This window comes from Mus musculus, chromosome 16 (genome assembly GCF_000001635.26).
Source record: "Mus musculus strain C57BL/6J chromosome 16, GRCm38.p6 C57BL/6J".
In the NCBI taxonomy this organism is placed as follows: Eukaryota; Metazoa; Chordata; class Mammalia; order Rodentia; family Muridae; genus Mus; species Mus musculus.
Genome location: NC_000082.6, coordinates 89,569,906 through 89,589,588, shown reverse-complemented (window position 1 = coordinate 89,589,588; position 19,683 = coordinate 89,569,906). Strand labels below are relative to the sequence as shown.

General features: G+C 44.3%; 1 protein-coding gene across 1 annotated transcript; it reads left to right on the top strand.

Annotated features, from left to right (window-relative positions):
• The first annotated feature begins 18,405 nt into the window (after nucleotides 1-18,405).
• On the top strand, nucleotides 18,406-19,413 carry Krtap11-1 (keratin associated protein 11-1). The gene has a single exon (NM_001113406.1). The coding sequence runs from the start codon at nucleotides 18,460-18,462 to the stop codon at nucleotides 19,009-19,011; it is 552 nt and encodes a 183-aa protein (NP_001106877.1). The 5' UTR covers nucleotides 18,406-18,459; the 3' UTR covers nucleotides 19,012-19,413.
• Nucleotides 19,414-19,683: the final 270 nt, after the last annotated feature.

Sequence of the window (19,683 nt, the reverse complement as noted above, 5' to 3'; positions counted from 1 at the left end):
TAGCTTCAAATTTGCACAGGGAAGACTAAAATCAGAATGAGGACTGTTAAGATGGAAACATTTCTTCTATAACACAATGAACCATGACACTGAAGGTAATTGTGAACTTTTCACTATTTGAGCTTCTGAATAAGGAGAATAAAGAGGACTCTGTGTGTATGTGTGTGGTGTGTGTGTGTGTATGAGAGACAGACACACACAGAGAAGAGAGAGAGAGAGAGAGAGAGAGAGAGAGAGAGAGAGAGAGAGAGAGAGAGGAGAGGAGATTGGGAGAGATCTCTGGTTGGTCCTGGAATTCTTGGCTGTAAGGGAAATAGCATGGTGAGTGGAATGCTGTAGAGAAGAGCCTGGACTCCAGTGTGTTTTTCTAAAATAGTGCCTTTAAGAAGAAATGAGCTAGCTAGGCGTGGTGGCTCACATTTAACCTCAGCTCTGGGGAAGCAGATTCATGCTGATCTCTGTAAGTTCCAAGCCCTGTCTTAATAGAAGGAGGAAGAAGAGGAGGAGGAGGAGGGCTCATAATTTTGAATAAAAAAATGACATTTTTCCTTAGCATTTTGTTATTTGGTTCATAGTACAAGAGAATATAAGAGGTCCATTTTTAAACAGTAGCTAGTAAAAACATGCACTGTACCTTCTGAAGCTAAAAGCAAAAATGTCAACTTTAAATTAGTTTATTTTAATATGAAATCACAAATATTAAGAATTAGAATACACCTAAATCAACTATTGTGATCACAGATATAAAATCAGTTGACTGGGTCCTAAGCTGTTATGGAAGCTGAGGAAGATGCCTGATATTGACCTCTAACCTCTACGTGTCCACCCTTGTCCTGTTACACACGTGTCATATCAGATGCTGTGACACACTCTCTCTGTTACACACTTGTCATATCAGATGCTGTGATACTCTCTCTGTTACACACTTGTCATACCAGATGCTGTGACACTCTCTCTGTTACACACTTGTCATATCAGATGCTGTGACACATTCTCTCTGTTACATACTTGTCATATCAGATGCTGTGACACTCTCTGTTACATACTTGTCATATCAGATGGTGTGACACACTCCCCGTTACACACTTGTCATATCAGATGCTGTGACATACTCTCCTTGTTACACACTTGTCATATCAGATGCTGTGGCACACTCTCTCTGTTACACACTTGTCATATCAGATGCTGTGACACACTCTCTCTGTTACACACTTGTCATATCAGATGGTGTGATACACTCTCTCTGTTACACACTTGTCATATCAGATGTTATGACATACTCTGTTACACACTTGTCATATCAGATGCTGTGACACATTCTCTCTGTTACACACTTGTCATATCAGATACTGTGACACTCTCTGTTACACACTTGTCATATCAGATGTTATGACATACTCTGTTATACACTTGTCATATCAGATGCTGTGACACATTCCCTCTCTTACACACTTGTCATATCAGATGCTGTGATACGGTAGTGGTTGTATTCCAGGAATCTCAGTTCTCAGAAACACCAGAGCTGTAACTGTCTTTAAGTCAAGATGCACATTCTAAACAAGGAATGATCTCTCTCTCTCTCTCTCTCTGTCTCAATCTCTCTGTCTCAATCTCTCTCTCTCTCTCTCTCTCTCTCTCTCTCTCTGTCTCAATCTCTGTCTCAATCTCTCTGTCTCAATCTCTCTCTCTCTCTCTCTCTCTCTCTCTCTCTCTCTCTCTCTCTCTCCCTTCCTTCCTCCCTCCCTCCCTCCCTCCCATCTTATGTGGTTGCTAAACTGTGAGGCCAATTTCTTATTCTACCTACATTGTAAATTACATATAAAGTCTGTGTAGATATTTAGATACAGGAAAAAATAGTATTCAAAAAGTTCACTACTACCTAATGTTTTAGGTCCCCCCTGAATTTCTAGGGTTGTGTCCCCACAAAGGAGGCACTGTGGTGTTGGCATATCAACAACTTGGACAATGTCACACTGGGAAGCAGAAACCCTTGTCTTTGAAGTTCTTTTTCCAGTAGCATCTTTGGAGGAGAGTTTTTGCCTGTTCCCTTTCAGTGTGTCACCTGCGCCTGATGCATGGGACTGACTCATTTCCCCATCTAAACTCCTTGTCACCCCTCTCCCGATTTTTGTCACTTTCCGTTTCTCCTCCCCAGGAATGCATCTTGTGCCAGCAGCAGAGCAGTCTGGCTGCCTCTTTGCTGCCCTAGTTTCTGCTGTGAACAGTGAATGCTCTGAGAACCTTGTCTTCTGCCCTAAGGAATTTATCAAAGCAGTTGTGTATGCAGGACAGTTAGAGCTCTTCTTAGCTGCTGGCTCTGAGGGGAACCAGAGCTTTCCCACCACACAGGCAGCATCATTTTTGGAAATGTTTGTCTCTGCTTTAGCTCCATCAGTTATGTCCTAAGGGTATTTGATTTCTCTTTATTGTCATTTTTAAAACTTAAATTTCATGTTGATTTTTGATACAGCATAGCAGGCCACTTTTAGGTAGCCTTTACTGGTCTCCAGCTTGCTATATAGCTAAGGATGCTAGACAGCCTTGGTCCTCAAGAGCTAGGATTATAGGTGTGCAGCACCGGCTTAGTACACGAGTCTTCTTTTAGGCCTTTACCCTCTGCAGTGTAGGGGAAAAAAAAACAAAAAACCAAACCTCTATCTCTGTCACCATGGTGACTGATGATGGACAGTGAGCTAATCTGGCTACAGCTATAAATATCTGAAGATAGGATACACTTAATCCAAGCTACTGTGGAATTCAAGGATTTATCTGGAATTGTGAGTCTTACTCCTGACTCCCACCTGGGAAGCTGCGACGACTAAATATTGTAGGTTTGGGTTCTGTGACTCATCAACTACATGCACTAGAAGGTTGTGTATGACTAGAAGTGTGCTATAGTTTTAAACAAAATGACTTAAAAAAACAACTCTATAACTGAAAGAGAGGGTAAGTGGAGAGCTGTTGCATATTTTCTTAATCCTTTTACATATCTTTGTGGCTGATCCACTTAAAAATGAGGAAAAGATCTGAGGACCCATAAATGATAGGGAGCTGAGTGGTAGAGTGTGGGGAGTTTGACTGCGAGCATCCCCACGGAACCACTGAGGTCCCTTCGAACCTGCCAGTGTCTGGCTCATACTCTTGGGCACCACAGACGCTGATGGAAGAGCCGGTTCTGGGATCCCTGGGCCTCACGGAGGTCAGGTTCACAGACACAGCTGGATGTAATGGAAGAGCTGAGAACAGAGGCGGGGGCAGGGGGCGGGGTGTTGGGCAATCGGATTCTGGCCCAGGGCCAAGGGGCAAAGGGTAGGAGGTGAGAGCTCTGGCAGGTTACCACAAGGAGGAGAGTCCTTGTCCTGCTAGCTTAGCTTGGCTTGGCAGAAGCAGTGGCTGGAGCACAGGGAGGTCTCCCAGTGGGAGGTTAGACACAGTTTGTTAGGGGAAGACCTGCTCCATTGTTCCATTGCTCCAGCATGGCAAGATTCAGTCCATGGTTTTAAGGCATTTATTGTAGAAAGGCAGAGAGAGAGACTAGGGAAGTAGAGGCTGGCCATGGCCACATGGAGAGAGGGGTGAAGGGGATGGTGGGGAGAGAGAGGGAGCAAGGGAGTAAGAGTAAGAGGTAAGAGAGAGAGAAGGGGGGCAAGCAGCTCCTTTTATAGTGGACTGGGCCATCCTGGCTGTTGCCAGGTAACTGTGGGGAGGAGCATACTTGGCTGTTGCCAGGTAACTGTGGGGGTGGAGTCCAGTCAGAATACCAGGAGCTTGGGGCATTGCCTATGTGACTGATGGCCACACACCATTCTGTGGTGGGGTGGAGGGTGCTGTGGGAGGCTGTAGCTGTGACAGGAGCCAGGGGCTCAGGAGGCATGGCCCAACACCTGCTGTCCCATGCAGTCAGAAGTCACCACCTACCAGACCACTGGAGTTCAAGGCCTGTGCTCTACTGGGGACCAGGCTGTCTATGCACAGCTCACCACCCCATAGTAGAGTGAGAGATTCTCTTGTTTATAATTTTTATATTAAACTAGGGATTATACAGGCAGCTTGCCTCTCCCTCCTTTTCAATTGGAAATCTCACACATTGCCTTAAGAATTGGGTTTTCTGTAATGACAATCCAACATGGCAGCTTTTGAGAACCTAGAAAACTCAATATTCCTTTAGGTGGTATATTGTCGTTTCCTCAAGTCTAGGTCACCCATGCGTGCTATGCATGCACACTAAACACTTCCGTTCACCTGCCTTTCCTTCTCTCTGAAAATCTCATTCTGGTCTTTGCTTTGTTGTTGTTAGAAGTTATTTTCTTCCTTTTCCTCATTCCTTCTTTGCTGACTTCTCACTCCATTATTTACATCATACCCAAGACACTAACGCTCACTACAGGGTCATTTCAGTCACAGAATTCTCTTAATCAGAGGAGGGTGATATTAATCACTGTAATTACCATTATGTGATTTTTCTCTGTCAAGTGTCCCCAGGAAGCTGTTAGGGAGCAAGTCCACCAGTTGATAGTAGGAGAAAAATGTATTCCTTCTCTGTGTGGTTATCATTTAAAATGAGAGTGACTACAACACAGATGAATAGGATTATTTGATGGTGTCAAGTTTTATAACGTTATAAGCAGTGGATAAGGTCTTTGCTTAGAGTTCCCTTCCAAAGTGTTTGTAGGTCGTTCATAGCTCAGGTAGACTACTTCATGCAGCTTAGAACTGAGTGTTTCTGTTTTAATGTCCTCTGCTTTAAGAGCAAGCTCTTAATTCACTATTCCCCAAGAGGTGAAAACCATCGCCCTGACTTTAGGTAGCATTAGACCAATAACACATTTGGGAACGTGGTTAAAGGCTACCTACTAGGAGGATCTGGCTTTAAATCTACAGTCTCTTGGGCTGGCTTTCCAGTGGGTGATTTGAAAGTAAAACTTCTCTTGTCAGATTCCAGGCCCACGTGTCCACTCTGTGGCTTTCTCAGCTTTTGCCTTTCCTTGAGTACAGCAATTCCAGAGCCCACCAAACAGCGAAATCAGCTATTACCTGTCCCCATTTGGAAACCGTCAGGCTGCTTCTGTGCCTTCTAGATGGATGGAATATTCATCTTTTCTTATTTTAAAAATAATTGGATGAAGACCGCAATGCTGAACGTCAGTTTGCTTTCTTGTAGTGCCTTTTATGTGTGAATCACAAAGCTCTCTGCACACCATAACTCGGCGCTTGCAGCTCCCCACCGAGGCAGCTCCATTATCCTTGTTTTACAGGCGCTCGTGAAACAGAGCCAGGGAGCTTCAGTGGGGAGTTTCTTGACAGGCAGTGAGTCAGTGGGAAAGTTGGGGAAGAAACTATGGAAACTTTTTTTTTAATTGATAGACAAAATTGTATAAACTTAGAACATACAACAATGCTTTTCAGTCTATGTATTTTGTGGAACAGTTGCCCATAGCTGTTCATAGTATTTTAGTAACATTTGCAACAGTAACAGGCTTACCATTTTAGTGGTGAAAACTCAGCATTTCCTCTCAGCATTCTTGAAGAACACAATGTATCATCAACTATGGCTACCGTGCTGTGCAGCAGAGCTCCTAAATGTATTCCTTTGATTAAGTGTCCTATACTCTTTGTCCAGACTGTCTTCCTGCTCACAAACAACCTCACCCACGGCCACTTTTCTACTACTCACTTCTGTGAGATCAACACTTTTACGTTCCGATTGGGGTGAGGTCATGCGGGCCTTGTCTTTCTGTCCCTGGCTTGTTTCCAGCTCACTGGTGTTGAAAACAGCAGCATATCCCCTTTATGGCTAAAGAAGATCCTGTTGCGTTTTTTACACCACATTTCATTTATCCATTTGTAAGCTGATGGATATGTGGGCTGATGGCACATGGTGGCTGTTGGGACTAGATCTTTGATGAAGTTGGGATACAGCTAGCTCTCTAGCATATTGCTCTCATCTCCTTTAGATGCAGTCTCAGTGGGGCTGACAGCTCATATGGTAGCGCTGTTTTGAAATTTTTTGAGGAGGAAAGAAATGTATGAAGGGATCAGATGAAGTATCTTACGTTTCTTTGTTTCCTGCGAATGTCCCTTTTCATTTCTGCTTTTATTTTTGTTCTCTCTTTCTCATTCTTTCTCTCTCTTTTCATTGTTGGTTAAAGATTTGTTGATTTCATTCTTCTTTTCAAACCCCACATCTTTGTCAGTCTTCTCAGTTGTTTTTCTACTTTCTGTTCTGTTTATTGCTGATCTGCTTTGGATACCACAGAACCTGTGTGTGTTGGATAGAATGTTCCCTTTGTCTCTCAGGTCCGAATTCTAGTACATCGTTTGAACCCAGTGTTCTCTTTGGGTTGTTGTTGAATGATCTGTCTATTGATGGAAATGGATAGAATCTCCTAGTATCACTGCACTACAATCGAACTCCCTTGAGAGTGAACAGTACTTGTGCGTGAAACCACCACCATAATTAATACTTTTCAGAATTTCTATCTCTAAAGAGGATAGTTGGATCACATTCCAACTCCTTTTAATATTTCACAATAGACAGTAAATTAGGTTTTTTTTCTGTGAGAATAGTAAAACCATAAAAAAGGAAAAAATTTGATTTTTTTTTCATTTTTTAAAGTGTCTTCATAAATACATTGAATCACTTCTTTTTTTTTCTTTTTTTTCTTTTCCATTTTTATTAGGTATTTAGCTCATTTACATTTCCAATGCTATCCCAAAAGTCCCCCATAGCCACCCACCCCCACTCCCCTACCCACCCACTCCCCCATTTTGGCCCTGGTGTTCCCCTGTACTGGGGCATATAAAGTTGCGTGTCCAATGGGCCTCTCTTTCCAGTGATGGCCGACTAGGCCATCTTTTGATACATATGCAGCTAGAGTCAAGAGCTCCGGGGTACTGGTTAGTTCATAATGTTGTTCCACCTATAGGGTTGCAGATCCCTTTAGCTCCTTGGGTACTTTCTCTAGCTCCTCCATTGGGAGCCCTGTGATCCATCCCTTAGCCGACTGTGAGCATCCACTTCTGTGTTTGCTAGGCCCCGGCATAGTCTCACAAGAGACAGCTACATCTGGGTCCTTTCGATAAAATCTTGCTAGTGTATGCAATGGTGTCAGCGTTTGGATGCTGATTATGGGGTGGATCCCTGGATATGGCAGTCTCTACATGGTCCATCCTTTCATCTCAGCTCCAAACTTTGTCGCTGTAACTCCTTCCAAGGGTGTTTTGTTCTCACTTCTAAGGAGGGGCATAGTGTCCACACTTCAGTCTTCATTTTTCTTGAGTGAAACACTTTTCAAAGAGGTCATTCAGTCTGCCCAACTTCTGCTATACTTAAACCATTAAGCTCAACCAAAGAGTATACACAGCTGGACCGAAAGCCCTGGAACATATGTAGCAGACATGCAGCTCAGTCTCTTTGGCTGCCTTGTCTGGTCTGGCTTCAGTGGGAGAGGATGCACCATGGTGGGGGGCTACCCAGGGGGAACCCTCTCGGAAGAGAAGGTGGGGGGGAGGATGGAGGGAGGGTCTTTGTGAGTGGTTGTCTTGTAAGGGGCAGCGTTTGGGATATAAATAAATAAATTAATTTAAAAAAAGTTTGCTAAAAGAACTTGGGGAAAGGAGAACTTCACTATTTATTGTAGAAAATCTTGTGCCAGAGTATGTACCCAGTCTATAGGAGATGAAGTGGTTATTGCTGACAGATGGATCCACTGTACAGACTGGAGCTGGTGTGTGCTCTTGGATGGGAACTGGGCATCTGCCACCACAGCATGGCTGCTCACCACAGCATGGTGGGGCGGAGGTTCTAGTTTTATTCAGGCTTAACAGGCTCTGGAGGAGAGAGTCAAATTAGCTAGACTTTATTAATTATTATTAATAATTATATCTATTTGCAGATATAAACACATTTGTTCATAAAATAATTCATAAAACTATTCTTTGGAATGTGAATGCAATAGTCTGTTCGTGGGGGTTCTTCTGTACATCAAAACGTCTCCAGATAACCTTTTTCCTTATGGCTCCCTCCACTACATTACACATCACCTAATCTTTTAGCTAGAGTCTTGGACCAGAACGAGCACTCTAACATCTCACAGGCAGACCTCACAGGCAGACCTCACAGGCAGTGAAGGAGTCTAGGGTGGAGAACACAGGACTTGCCCCATGGGAGCTTCCTGGAACAGAAGCTTCTACAGGCAGAGTTCATGTCCTGCCCTTCTGTGTGGCATGCAGATCTTCACTGAAAACTACTACTGCTACTGCTACTGCTACTACTACTATTATTATTATTTACAGATTTTTGTATATGATGTGTGTGTGTGTGTGTGTGTGTGTGTGTGTGTGTGTGTGAAGGGGGCGGGGCACGGACCTTGACATACCTGCGTGTATCTAAAGAATATGCTGGGTGTTGGTTCTCCTACTACCCTGCTTGAGACAAGGTCTCATTCCTGTTGTATATCTCAGGCTACCTGACCCACAGCTCTCAGGGTTTGGCTTATCTCTGCCCCCTTCCCCATTCCACTCTAAGAGGGCTGCATTACAGACCTGCATTACCATGTTCAAGTTTTATATGCACTCTGCGGATTCAAACTCCGGTCCTTACACTGTGCCGTAAGGTACTTCATCTACTAGGTCATCTCCTCAGGTCAAGTTAGGCAAACTTGAGAGACTGATACATAAATAAGAGTATATTTGTAAGTCACGATAACATCGCACGGGCATGCCTGTGCTGAGTAATTAGTAAATCAGATTCTAGTACGCAAGGGGAAAGCTAACATCAGACTTACATTCGAGCAACCTTGTTTAAGAGTTGGCTGATCTGAATGCCGTGTTCATTGTATCTGAAAAGAAAGTAAAACCATTTCCAGTGGACACTGAGAACATGTGCTTGACAGATTGCATGCCCTGCAGGCTTCTACTCTTCTGTGAAGATAACATTAGCCTTGAAGAGTTCCTATTAGCTAGACCACCAGCTCAGTACTTGAAGTTAGTATGCTTTAGTCTAGGTGCCAAGATACAGAAAACACCCTCATCTGGCAACAACTGGTTCTAAACCTGTATCTTCCAGACTCGGTTGTTTCTGAAGAAACCACACATTCTACCCCCCTCTCCCTCTCCACCCCCCTCTCTCACACACACACAGACACACACACACCCTGATTCCTGATTCTCACTACTTTATTTTCTATTGGCATTCTGCTGTCTTGACATATATAACTTCAGAGTCTAGGTCAGGGCTAAATTTGCAATCGCTCAGATCCTCTACAGTCTAGCTACACCTTTACACTGCCAAATTTCTTTGGACTCTTCCTAATTATTTTATAACATTTCAGAGTAGTCGCTAAGCCTAGATTCTTCAGAACGGAGACTTGCTGTGGAGCTCACAGTGGGGTTTTGGGCCAGGAAAGACAAGTTGGTGGCTGTGTTGATGGGGAAAATTGGTGCTTGAAGTTTTACCATGAACTAAAAGATGAAACAGAGCATCTGTCCTGGATTATTTGTTCCCCAGAACCCATTCGCTTCAGCAGTTCACTTCTTTGGTTATTTAGTCAAAGCAGCTACTGGCCTCTGGTTCACTTGTTCATGACCAGAGTCAACTGTCAGGGGCAAAGCAAGACGGCCCCGTGCCCCATGGTTCGTTTCTGACAGCAGAGCCTTTGCCTTCAGCTGGGACTTTGTTTACCTATCGTTGAGCTCTACGGACAGAAAGTCTCAATATAATTCCCCTGCCACTTAGCACAAAGGTACCATGGGATGACTCCAGTATGATTTACAATAGATTCTAGCTAGAGGTTCCTGTCTTGTTTGACCCTCACCCTACATAATGGAGATTAAGCAACCCTGTGAGGCATTTTAAGGATGACAACTCCACACTATTAAAATTAATATAGAAAATAGAGGATAATCTAAGATTGAGGGACAACTCCCAGCGTTGGGGCTGACACTGGCTATCATTCGCATATTAGCCCGATCTTCATAGTTTGTACACATTGTTGTGGCTTGACTGTATAGTGTCCCTCCCCAGGCATGTGTCTCAGACACTCAGTCCCCAGCTTCTGCTGCTGTATTTTGTATTTTGTAGGCTGGGGAGCTTTGGAGCTTTAGGCACTGATGCCCGCCTGGCACGAGCAGATTGCTAGAAGCAGGCCTTTGAAGCCCTTGCCTGCGGCTGGCTGGTTCTGGTCTGTTTTCTCTGCTTACTGGCTGTTCTTGTGAAGAAGGCGACAGGGTATCCTCCAGCCACCTGAGATCCGCCATGCCTTTCCCGCATCGATAAACTCAACCTCCCCAACTCCCAGCCAAAACAGATCTTCCTTCTGGGGAGCCAGGCACTTTGTCACAGCCACGAGAAAAAAAAAATAACCAGCCATACAACAAACTGCAAGAATTCTTCAGAAATCTGAGACTGCCTAGTTTTCAAAGGTCTGAGCCTTCTAGACTAGTGAAGTGCTTATCATCTGAAGTAATTTTGAGAGTTGCTACGTGCCCTGACACTCTCCAAGGAGCATCATAGTGTTTGGCAGAGAAGCTGGCTGACAGAGATTGGATAATGTGGTCCAAGCTACTTGAAAGACACGAGAATTGATCTCTTTGGTCAGGTTTGTTTATTGCTTACCATAGGGCAAGCAGCTGGGATCTCAAGTGGAAGTTGTGCTTGGGGTTGCCCTCCTGGGACCTGTAATTCCTGCAGGAGCTCTCCCGTGCTTCCCAGATAATGAGCCCTCTTCGTTCTCTGAGTATCTCTAGCATGAAGAAACATGAAATTCAGATTTCCTGAGAATAAGCAAACTCCATCTCAACAATTGCCATGGCCTTAAGAACTCGGGGAACAGCGATTGTGTCTCACAGACAAAGCATCCTCACGCAGAACTGTGACCCTTCCGTGCTAATAAAATCTTACCACTTTCCCTCGGCATGAGTGCTATCTGGAAACACACAGAGAAGGCAGAGCGATGCTGCCTGGCTTCTGAATCTGGAGCAGAAGTGTCTCCTTGCTTCTCCTGTTCCTGGTTTCCTACTATTGAACTCAGTCCCACACTGGAGACATCCTGGTCACATGGTGAGGTATCTCAACTGACAGGAAGCACCAAAACCAAATGGGAGAGTGAGTCTGGATATTTACAGCCTCTTGGTTGTCCCCAAAAGTCCTGGAGCAGAGACAACCTTCCCTGCTTTCTTTTGTCCAAATCCTTGAGTCTCAAGATATGTGGGCCTAATAAATGATTGTCCTGTAATAACCAGTTTGGAAGTAGTTAACTCTGAGCTAATCCATGATTAACACTAGGAAGAGGTGGTTGAACAATGAATGTGTGCTGATTGGGCCTCATTTACTGGACAATCTACAAGTTAGAGTGACTTCTATTCTAAAAGTGAAAAAAAATCACTTAAATATATTTATTATTTTGAAATACATTAAACTGATTAAATATTTATTATATCCCTAACAATTTTTATCTGGACAATCTTGCCATATTCTGTATCAACATGTTATTCATAAATTTATTTATAATATTAATTTTATGTTTCTATGTTGATTTAATTTTTACTATGTTTATTGATTTTGTGTGTGCGTGTGTATGCGTGTGTGTGCCTTCATGCACCATGTGGGTAGTCAGAGGACAACTTGTCAGTCAGTTTTCTCCTTCTACTAGCTGGGTACCAGGTATGGAGTCATTGAGGGTGGCCACAGGCATCTTTCTATGACTTTCATTTCTTACTCTTCTTTCTGCTCCTCAGTTTACTTTTAAAATTCTATTTATTTTTTCCTCATTTTTATTAGTTATTTGATAAGTCTGTTTAGTGCATTTTGGTCATATTCACCCTCTCTCCAACCTCCCCTTCCTAGATCCGTCCCTCCCATTCCTATCCACCCAAGTGTATGTCCTCTTTTTTAGCAGCTATCAACTGTGCTTAGCTAGGGACAGGGCTCCCTGCCCATCTCCGGTCTCCATGCTGGAATTTTGTCTGCCCTGAGTTTCCATAGACCGCTTGCAACCTTTCACAACTGCAGTAGCTTCATTTGTGCAACTATGTTGCTGTATCCGGGAAACATTGTTGCCTTGTCATCATTTAGCTTTCTTCATCCTCTCCCGCAGTGACCCTTAAGCTTGGAGACCGAGGGGTGAGATAAAGATTTCCTGTTAAGGCTGACTAATTCTGCAATGTTAATCACCATCATCTGCAAACAGAAGCCTCTGATGAGGGTTGGCAACTGCACTAATCTGTGGGCACAAAGATAAAATTTTAGGAGGCAGTTTATTACTATGTTCATTTAGTAGTAGTAGTAGTAGTAGTAGTAGTAGTAGTAGTAGTAGTAGTAGTAGTAGGTTCTCTGCAGGGCTCTGTGACCTGCCTAAGGACAGATTCTCGTCCCTGATTTGACTGGCAGTTCAATAGATAGTGAATTTGGGGTATCAAGCTTGGAGGTATGTGCCTTTACTTGCCTTTACTCATTGGGATGCCTTGTTGGCCCTCAGTTTACTTCCTAAGCAATAATACCTTCTTTAAACCTTACACTATTCAATAGCATTCATGAAATTATTATTATTTCTGCTAACTCAGTCTTACTTTTCAGTATATTCAGAAATAAGTTTTGACTATGAAAACCAAAACAGATCCACACGCTCACTGCTTAAAATCTTTCCCGAATTCCACAGTTGGGAAACATCTTCCAGAAATAAAAGCATCCTTTACTTTTGGAAAACAATCATGATATCAAGCTGAAAATAATAAATCATATAACCCTTTAGTAACTGGGAATGCGTGGGTACCAGCCTGTGCTAAGGAAAAACCTGATGCTCTTTGCTTTGAAGTAGTTTAATAATCACTACAGTAACAGTGTGTATAAAGGCTGTCACAGTTCCTTCTTGGGCCTCAGATTGCATCTAAGATGCTTTCTGGATTTCATGAATAGAAACTTGAGTGTAATTTATAGGCTCCAAGGGGGAAATAAAGATGTGTTATCATTTCTAGCTAATATATATTAGTATTAGAACATGTAGCCCCAATCTAAAGTTCCCTAAAATCAGAACTCAGTACAGTTGAAGGAATATTTTTCTGTGGGTAATTAATTAGTCACTGAGATAAAGAGAATGAAAACAAAAAACCTTCAAAAAGGTCTGCCAAGCTTGTCACTGTTGCAAGCTACTAGGTCAGGTTCCGTGGAACTCTGAAATGAGTTTCCGTACAACCTACCCAGAGAAGGAAAGATAGAAGCCTTGTCTTCACGTTTGCAGCCCTTCTGATGGACCGGTACATGCGCTTAGACCAAGTTAGCCTGCGCTACTTGCCATAGTATCAGAGAGGACCCAGTGAGAAGCAGGAAGTATGGGAAGGGCCCTAAAGGCAAGGCCACACTCTTTGGTTTTACTTCCTGGAAGCTGGTTTAAGCTTGCTTGAAGACTACAGGAAGAAGTCGGAGGGGCCCAATGAACGTTCGCCCTGTATGGCCTCCTCAGCTACACGCGGATCCACCCTTGAGATTCTACTCAACTTCCCCGGTGGGACCGTCGTCCTTTTGAGCCAGGGTGAAAAAGCACACCCTGACAACCACATGAACTTGAAAGTGGGTGGGGAGAGCACGGTTTATTTCCAGAGTGCTCAACCCCAGCAGAATCCTGTGAAGGTTTTTCTTTATGCAGATCACATGGCTACTCGGTGCTGTCTCTGGGTTCTTTGAGCGGCGCCCATGCGGTCATCTTAGTGCACGTGCCTCGCTTACTTTAATCTCTGCCTTCTGTCTCCGCGGTAGGCACCAGCACGAGAGACGCCATTCTTCTTATGATTGGTGCATTTGGAGGAGAGTTTGGAGCACAGGTTTCAGTTTTTGCAATGTGCGTCACTCAGGCCGTGAGGGTTTTTAATGGCTCAGTTAGGAGAGATTCTGGAGACTCAATCTAGATAGAGTCTGTGTTAAGTTAAAAACAAAAGCGGAGTTACTCAGCTGAGATAGAATTAATTTTAAGTTTCATGGCAACCGGAGGGTTCTCTCTATAAAAATTTGAATTTTCTTTTATATTTCTCAAGAGACAATGAATAGCTTAATTTTGAGAAGACAATCACTTCCTCAAAGTAGAGAGCGACCAAATTTTGTTTTACGTTTATTGATTCTCTGCAAATCCACCCTGCCTGTATTTGATGGGACTCAATTAGTCGTTTTCTCTGGACCGGTATTGGTCAACATTATTCCCAACTTTCTGATGAGAAGCGTCCTCTGCGCATACCAAGCCTTCAGCCTCCGCACCTGCTTAACTCATTTTATTCCCAAATGGTTGGCCTTGCAAGTGATTGGTGTGATTCAGTCGGAGTGAAAGAATTGCTCATTTCCAGCCCGCAATAATTATTGTATAAGATTTAGATCATTCTATACAAATGAGAGCAAATCGCCCATCTGTGATGAAGATAATGGGAGAGAGTGGGCCTCTGCTCTCTCCTCATCTGCTCTCATCTCAGTCTCCTCACTGGATGCTCTGCAAATGGGAGACAGTATGCCATCCTTACAGGTTGGTTTCTGCTGCACTGACGTTTCATATCGTGCAGACTATGGGATGAGAGTGGCTGGTTGGCTGAAAGTATTTTCTTGTAATCATAATAAAAGTATGATTCGTCAATTCCACTTAAAATATTCTCAAATTAGGATTCTCTAGGGTTTGAGTGTCACATGAGTGTCAGTGGATATACTTGTCTCTGTTTCATTGCTGCGAGCAGATGGTGAGGGGAGGGAGATGGACTTGGTGCATGGCTTCTCAGGCTTTGTCAGCATTCAGTTAGTTCCATTACTGTCTGGATTATAGTGAGGGAAAACACTGTGCCATGAGTGCGTGCGCGCGCATGTGTGTGTGTGTACATGTACATGTGTGCATGTGTGTGTATGTGTGTGCATGTGTATGCATGTTGTGTGTGTGCACATGTGTATGTGTGCATGTGTGTGTGTATGTGTGTGGGGGTGCAAGTGTGTGCATGTGTGAACAGGATGCTTATCTTATAGAAGCCTAGAATCAGAGGTGGGAAAAGGAAAAGAGACAAACACACACACACACACACACACACACACACACACACACACACACACACAGATAGGGAGACAGAGAGAGAAAGAGAGGGGGTAAGGGGGAGGGGGAGGGGGAGGGAGAGTGAGAGGGAGGGAGAGGGAGAGAGGGAGGGGGAGGGAGAGAGGGAGGGGGAGAGGGAGGGGGAGGGGGAGGGGGAGAGGGAGAGGAGAAAGAATCCATGAGTAATTCCTTCAAAGACATCTCAGCAATGGCTATGTAACAAGCAGGTCACACTGTCCACAGTCTCCACCACTTCCCCCATAGTCCATTCACTTATGAATGTATCAATGGACCCGTGATATGAGCCTGCATTGCAGACCAAAGCCTCAGCATGAGGACACCCCACCCCTTGAGGACACCATAGCAGTTCACTTTACTCTGCAACTCTGAGTAGTAAAAATCAAATAAAGATGCATGCTTCTACAAGGAATTGCATGCAAGCATGCAGAAGTGTTCTCCAGGCTCTGGATACAACTTCAGAGGATAACAGAGGCCTGAAAAGAGTTTTCATTTCTCGGTGGCAAGGTCTTGGCCCCTCTGAAAAACATGACTTGTAAATGCTGAAATCACTTTAATATAAGATTTCAGTGCTTTCAGCCACAATGTAAGCGCAAACCAGTAGTTTCAATCAGTAATTAAAATCCAAGGAACCCATTCAACCGATTGCTTTCATTTAACATCTGCAAAATGGCAGGTTCTGTGGAAAATGGACAAGCCAATTCCCTTCTCTGCTATTCTCTGAGAATTAGTTACATGTATGGCCATTACAAACAATTGTGAATTCAAATTGTAGTTTCAAGCTACTGATGGATCTCTGGTTTTGCTTTGCTTATGATGACCTTGAATCTCACTCTAGCTAAATAAAAAGTATTAAATGGTATGTGGAACGACTTCCATTTATTTTGTTGCTAGATGGTTAATGGCCTGGAGGGGAGAGTTACTGTATCCTTTATACTGCTATCAGTGTAGGGCTGGTGGTCTGACATCAGTAAACGAATTCTTCATCACACTTTAGGATGGGCATCCCAGCATGGTTCAATTGCCCCAGCTGTGACCTGCTTGCCCTTAGGTTTTGCTGTAGTTGAATTTTCACTTAGTCAGATATAAAGTAAATGACTCGGATGGCAGCTGAGCCTGCCTGAACTTTCGGCATCTGTCACGGGGCCTGATGCCTGCTCCGTAGAGCTGCTGGAAGGACCAGGTGAGATAAGCTCCTGACTCGACAGCCGGATGAGACGCACGCGCGCTAAAAGCATCTCTTCATTTTCCTCCTGAAGCCAATGGAAGGCATCCTCTAGGATTCCTGCAGAGTCCGACTTTCAACACTCTGTAGAAAAGCTTAATAGAGAAAGATAAAGAGCTTTAAAAATTCTGCCATGGGCCGGCGAGATGGTAAAGGTGTTGGCTTGCCTCTGAGCATCATGGTCTGAGCCCACATGGTGGAAGGAGAAAACTGACTCCTGGAAGTTGTCCTCTGACCTCCCCCATAATACAGTAGCATGTATGTTTGTGTATTCTCTCTCTCTCTCTCTCTCTCTCTCTCTCTCTCTCTCTCTCTCTCTCTCAACCCTCTGCCTTTCCAGGAATGCAGTAATAGTCACTGACAGTCTGTTGCCTTTACTCCTTTTGCATATCCACTACTGACTGCAAGTCCTCAGCTGACAGAAGCCTGTTAACAACTCATCTGTTGTAAAACAAGCCAGCCCATCCCTTGACCCGGCACTCTGACCTTCAAACATCTGGGGCCTTCTTGCTGGTGGAAAGAGCATGGTCACAACAGCGTGGAAAGTAGTCATCTCATTAATCTCTTTCCCCTTGCTCCTGAGAACATTCTTGGAGCCATTAAAGTTGATCCTCGGGAGATTTCTAACACAGCCCATGGTCCAGCATCCTATTGTTGAGTGTCATCAGCCTCTAATTAGATGAATGATGCTTTTCTTGCAAGGGGACTTCTGATGCATCCTGATGTAAAACTGTTCTCTTTGTGGCCCTGCCTGTAGCCCTCAAATATATGTAAGTCCATTATTGTTCACCACGTAAGCCAGGCCATGTCAGATTTTTATAGCTGTTCTGAGGTGGGGATATCTCTGGCTACTTGAGTTGTGTTGCAGTAACTTATTTTGTTAGCTCAAACAGGTGATTTACCTGTGTATATGGACTCAGAGATGGACTCAGAGAAACAGTCAATTTTCTTTCTCAGAGTCAACTGTATTATACTGAGATGAAACAAAAGAGAACAACACCAGTCTGGTTCTCCATGCATAAAAGGAATAATTAAATATTACAGAATAATTAAATATTACAGAAACCTCTTCATACACCCATTTGCTACCAAGCATTGATTAAGTGCCTGATCCCGCCCATCCGGGCTTACCCTTATCTGTGATAAAGACAATGACCTTGGAGAGTCTTTAGTTTATTCCTGATTAAAATGCATCCTATCTATAATAGCTTGTGTGAAAATAAATATGTTTCAACTGTATTGAGCAAAATGGGAGAAAGACACTGTAGCCTTTTAAATTAACATTATAATAATTTTAAAATTAATGAAGCCTGTCTCCTGGCATCCTAATGAGGCTCACAAGTAATTGTTAGCCATTTTTATTAGAGTAAAACTTTTAGGAATAATTCTCCACCAATTTTATTTTAAAAAGGGTCTCTCTGTTGGCTCGGACTGCAGTTCCTCTTAACGAGCATCTCACTTGCTGCCTGGATGGACTAGAGAGGGATGCCCAGAGCTTTCTTTCCTTCCTACACTCTTCCTGCTTTGGTACATGAAGGAAAGCCGAGCATCCCCTCCTGATTTGGATAAATCTTTGTGTCCTCTTCCTTGGCAGGCCTTCTCGTTGCTATCATGAAGCGATTTGAAAGGGCAGCTCCCCTTATGAGAAGCCCCGTTAGCTGTGGAAGAGTGACTCATTAACTTATGTCGAAAGCGTATTAAATGCCATTGACAGAGCAAGCATGGCGTGAGCATGCCATCAGCCCTGGCCGGAAGGAAGAGAGAGTGCGCTGGTGGGGCAGCAGCGGCATGTTTGGAGTTGTGGCTGGACACGGACACTCATCGGATGCAAGATAAATGGGGGATGAAATGTGGGTGAGGATGACCAATAGCTTTGAAGCTGTCAACTGCATTCTTAACCCAGACTAAAGTACAGTGCAGGAGACTTATGATTTAGTTACCAAACTACTAAATGTCCTTTACGAGGGAGAAGGCTTCTCCAGGGACAATTAACTTGGAGATTCACGAGATGTTCTAAGGCAAGGCGGTGTGAGCCAAAGAAGCCAAGGGAACCAGCACGGGCACCCCACCCATGAGCAAGGATATATAAAAAGCCCAGGGTCCTGAAGTAGCATTCATAATTCAGCTAACTTCAAGGACACAGTGCAGCCCTCTCTCTCTGCCATCATGTCTTTCAACTGCTCCACAAGAAATTGCTCTTCCAGGCCAGTTGGAGGACGTTACACTGCTCCAGTGGGCCCAGTTACCACAGCCTCAGCCCGTGACGCAGACTGCCTGAGTGGCCTCTACTTGCCCAGTTCTTTCCAAACTGGCTCCTGGCTCCTGGACCATTGTCAGGAGTCATACTGTGAGCCTACTGTCTGCCAGCCAACGTGCTACCAGAGAACTTCTTGTATCTCCACTCCTGCCCAGGTAACTTGCAATCGACAGACTACCTGCGTCTCCAATCCTTGCTCTACGCCCTGTAGCCGGCCACTCACTTTTGTGTCCACTGGCTGTCAGCCCCTGGGAGGGATTTCCAGCTCCTGCCAACCAGTGGGAGGCATCTCTACCACCTGCCAACCAGTGGGAGGCATCTCTACCACCTGCCAACAAGTGGGAGGCATCTCTACCGTCTGCCAACCAGTGGGAGGTATCTCTACTGTCTGCCAACCAACCTGTGGAGTCTCCAGGACACACCAGCAGTCCTGTGTATCCAGCTGCCGAAGAACTTGCTAAGTCCCTAAGAGCCACTGAGCCAGTTGAGTCTCCGTGCCCCGCCAGCTATGTTTCCGGGACCTTCCTGTACGCTGCCTGAATGCTTCGTCGTGTTATTGACTGCCAAGTTGCTAACTGCTATCTATGCCCAAGCTGCCTTTGGCACTCTAAAATGTTTCTTGCCAGCACTAAGATAACTTTAAGGTTTGGTTTCTGGTTCCGTGTAAGCGTCTCAAAGCTTCCAGAGGCTTCGCCACCTCAGTCCAGTCTGAGGTCTCACGATGCCTCCAGAGGCTCTCATGCCGACAGCCCATGGCTTCACCTTGCTGCTTTATTGCCTGGCTTCTGCTTTTTGTGTCTCTGAAAGAGGGAGCTTGCTGCCCCGTGTATTTCTCAATAAACTTGCATTAGTTGGCATTGCAACCGTGTGTCTCCGCAGACTTCTTTATTTGTAAGGGGTTTTGTTAATTTGTGAATTATTCTTCCCTGATCAGGTCCTAACTTTCTTCTGCTTCCTGAGCACAGAGGACAGGTGTAGTGATCACGTTCAGGGACAAGCCAGAGGTCACCCTGTGCTTTGTTGCTCAGAGAACATGACCAAGTTAGGGCTGTGGTGAAGCAGTAGTGGCTTGATGACTGATTTGATGACTATAATTCCCTGAAAATTTGAGGGACCCACAAAATGACTTCTGT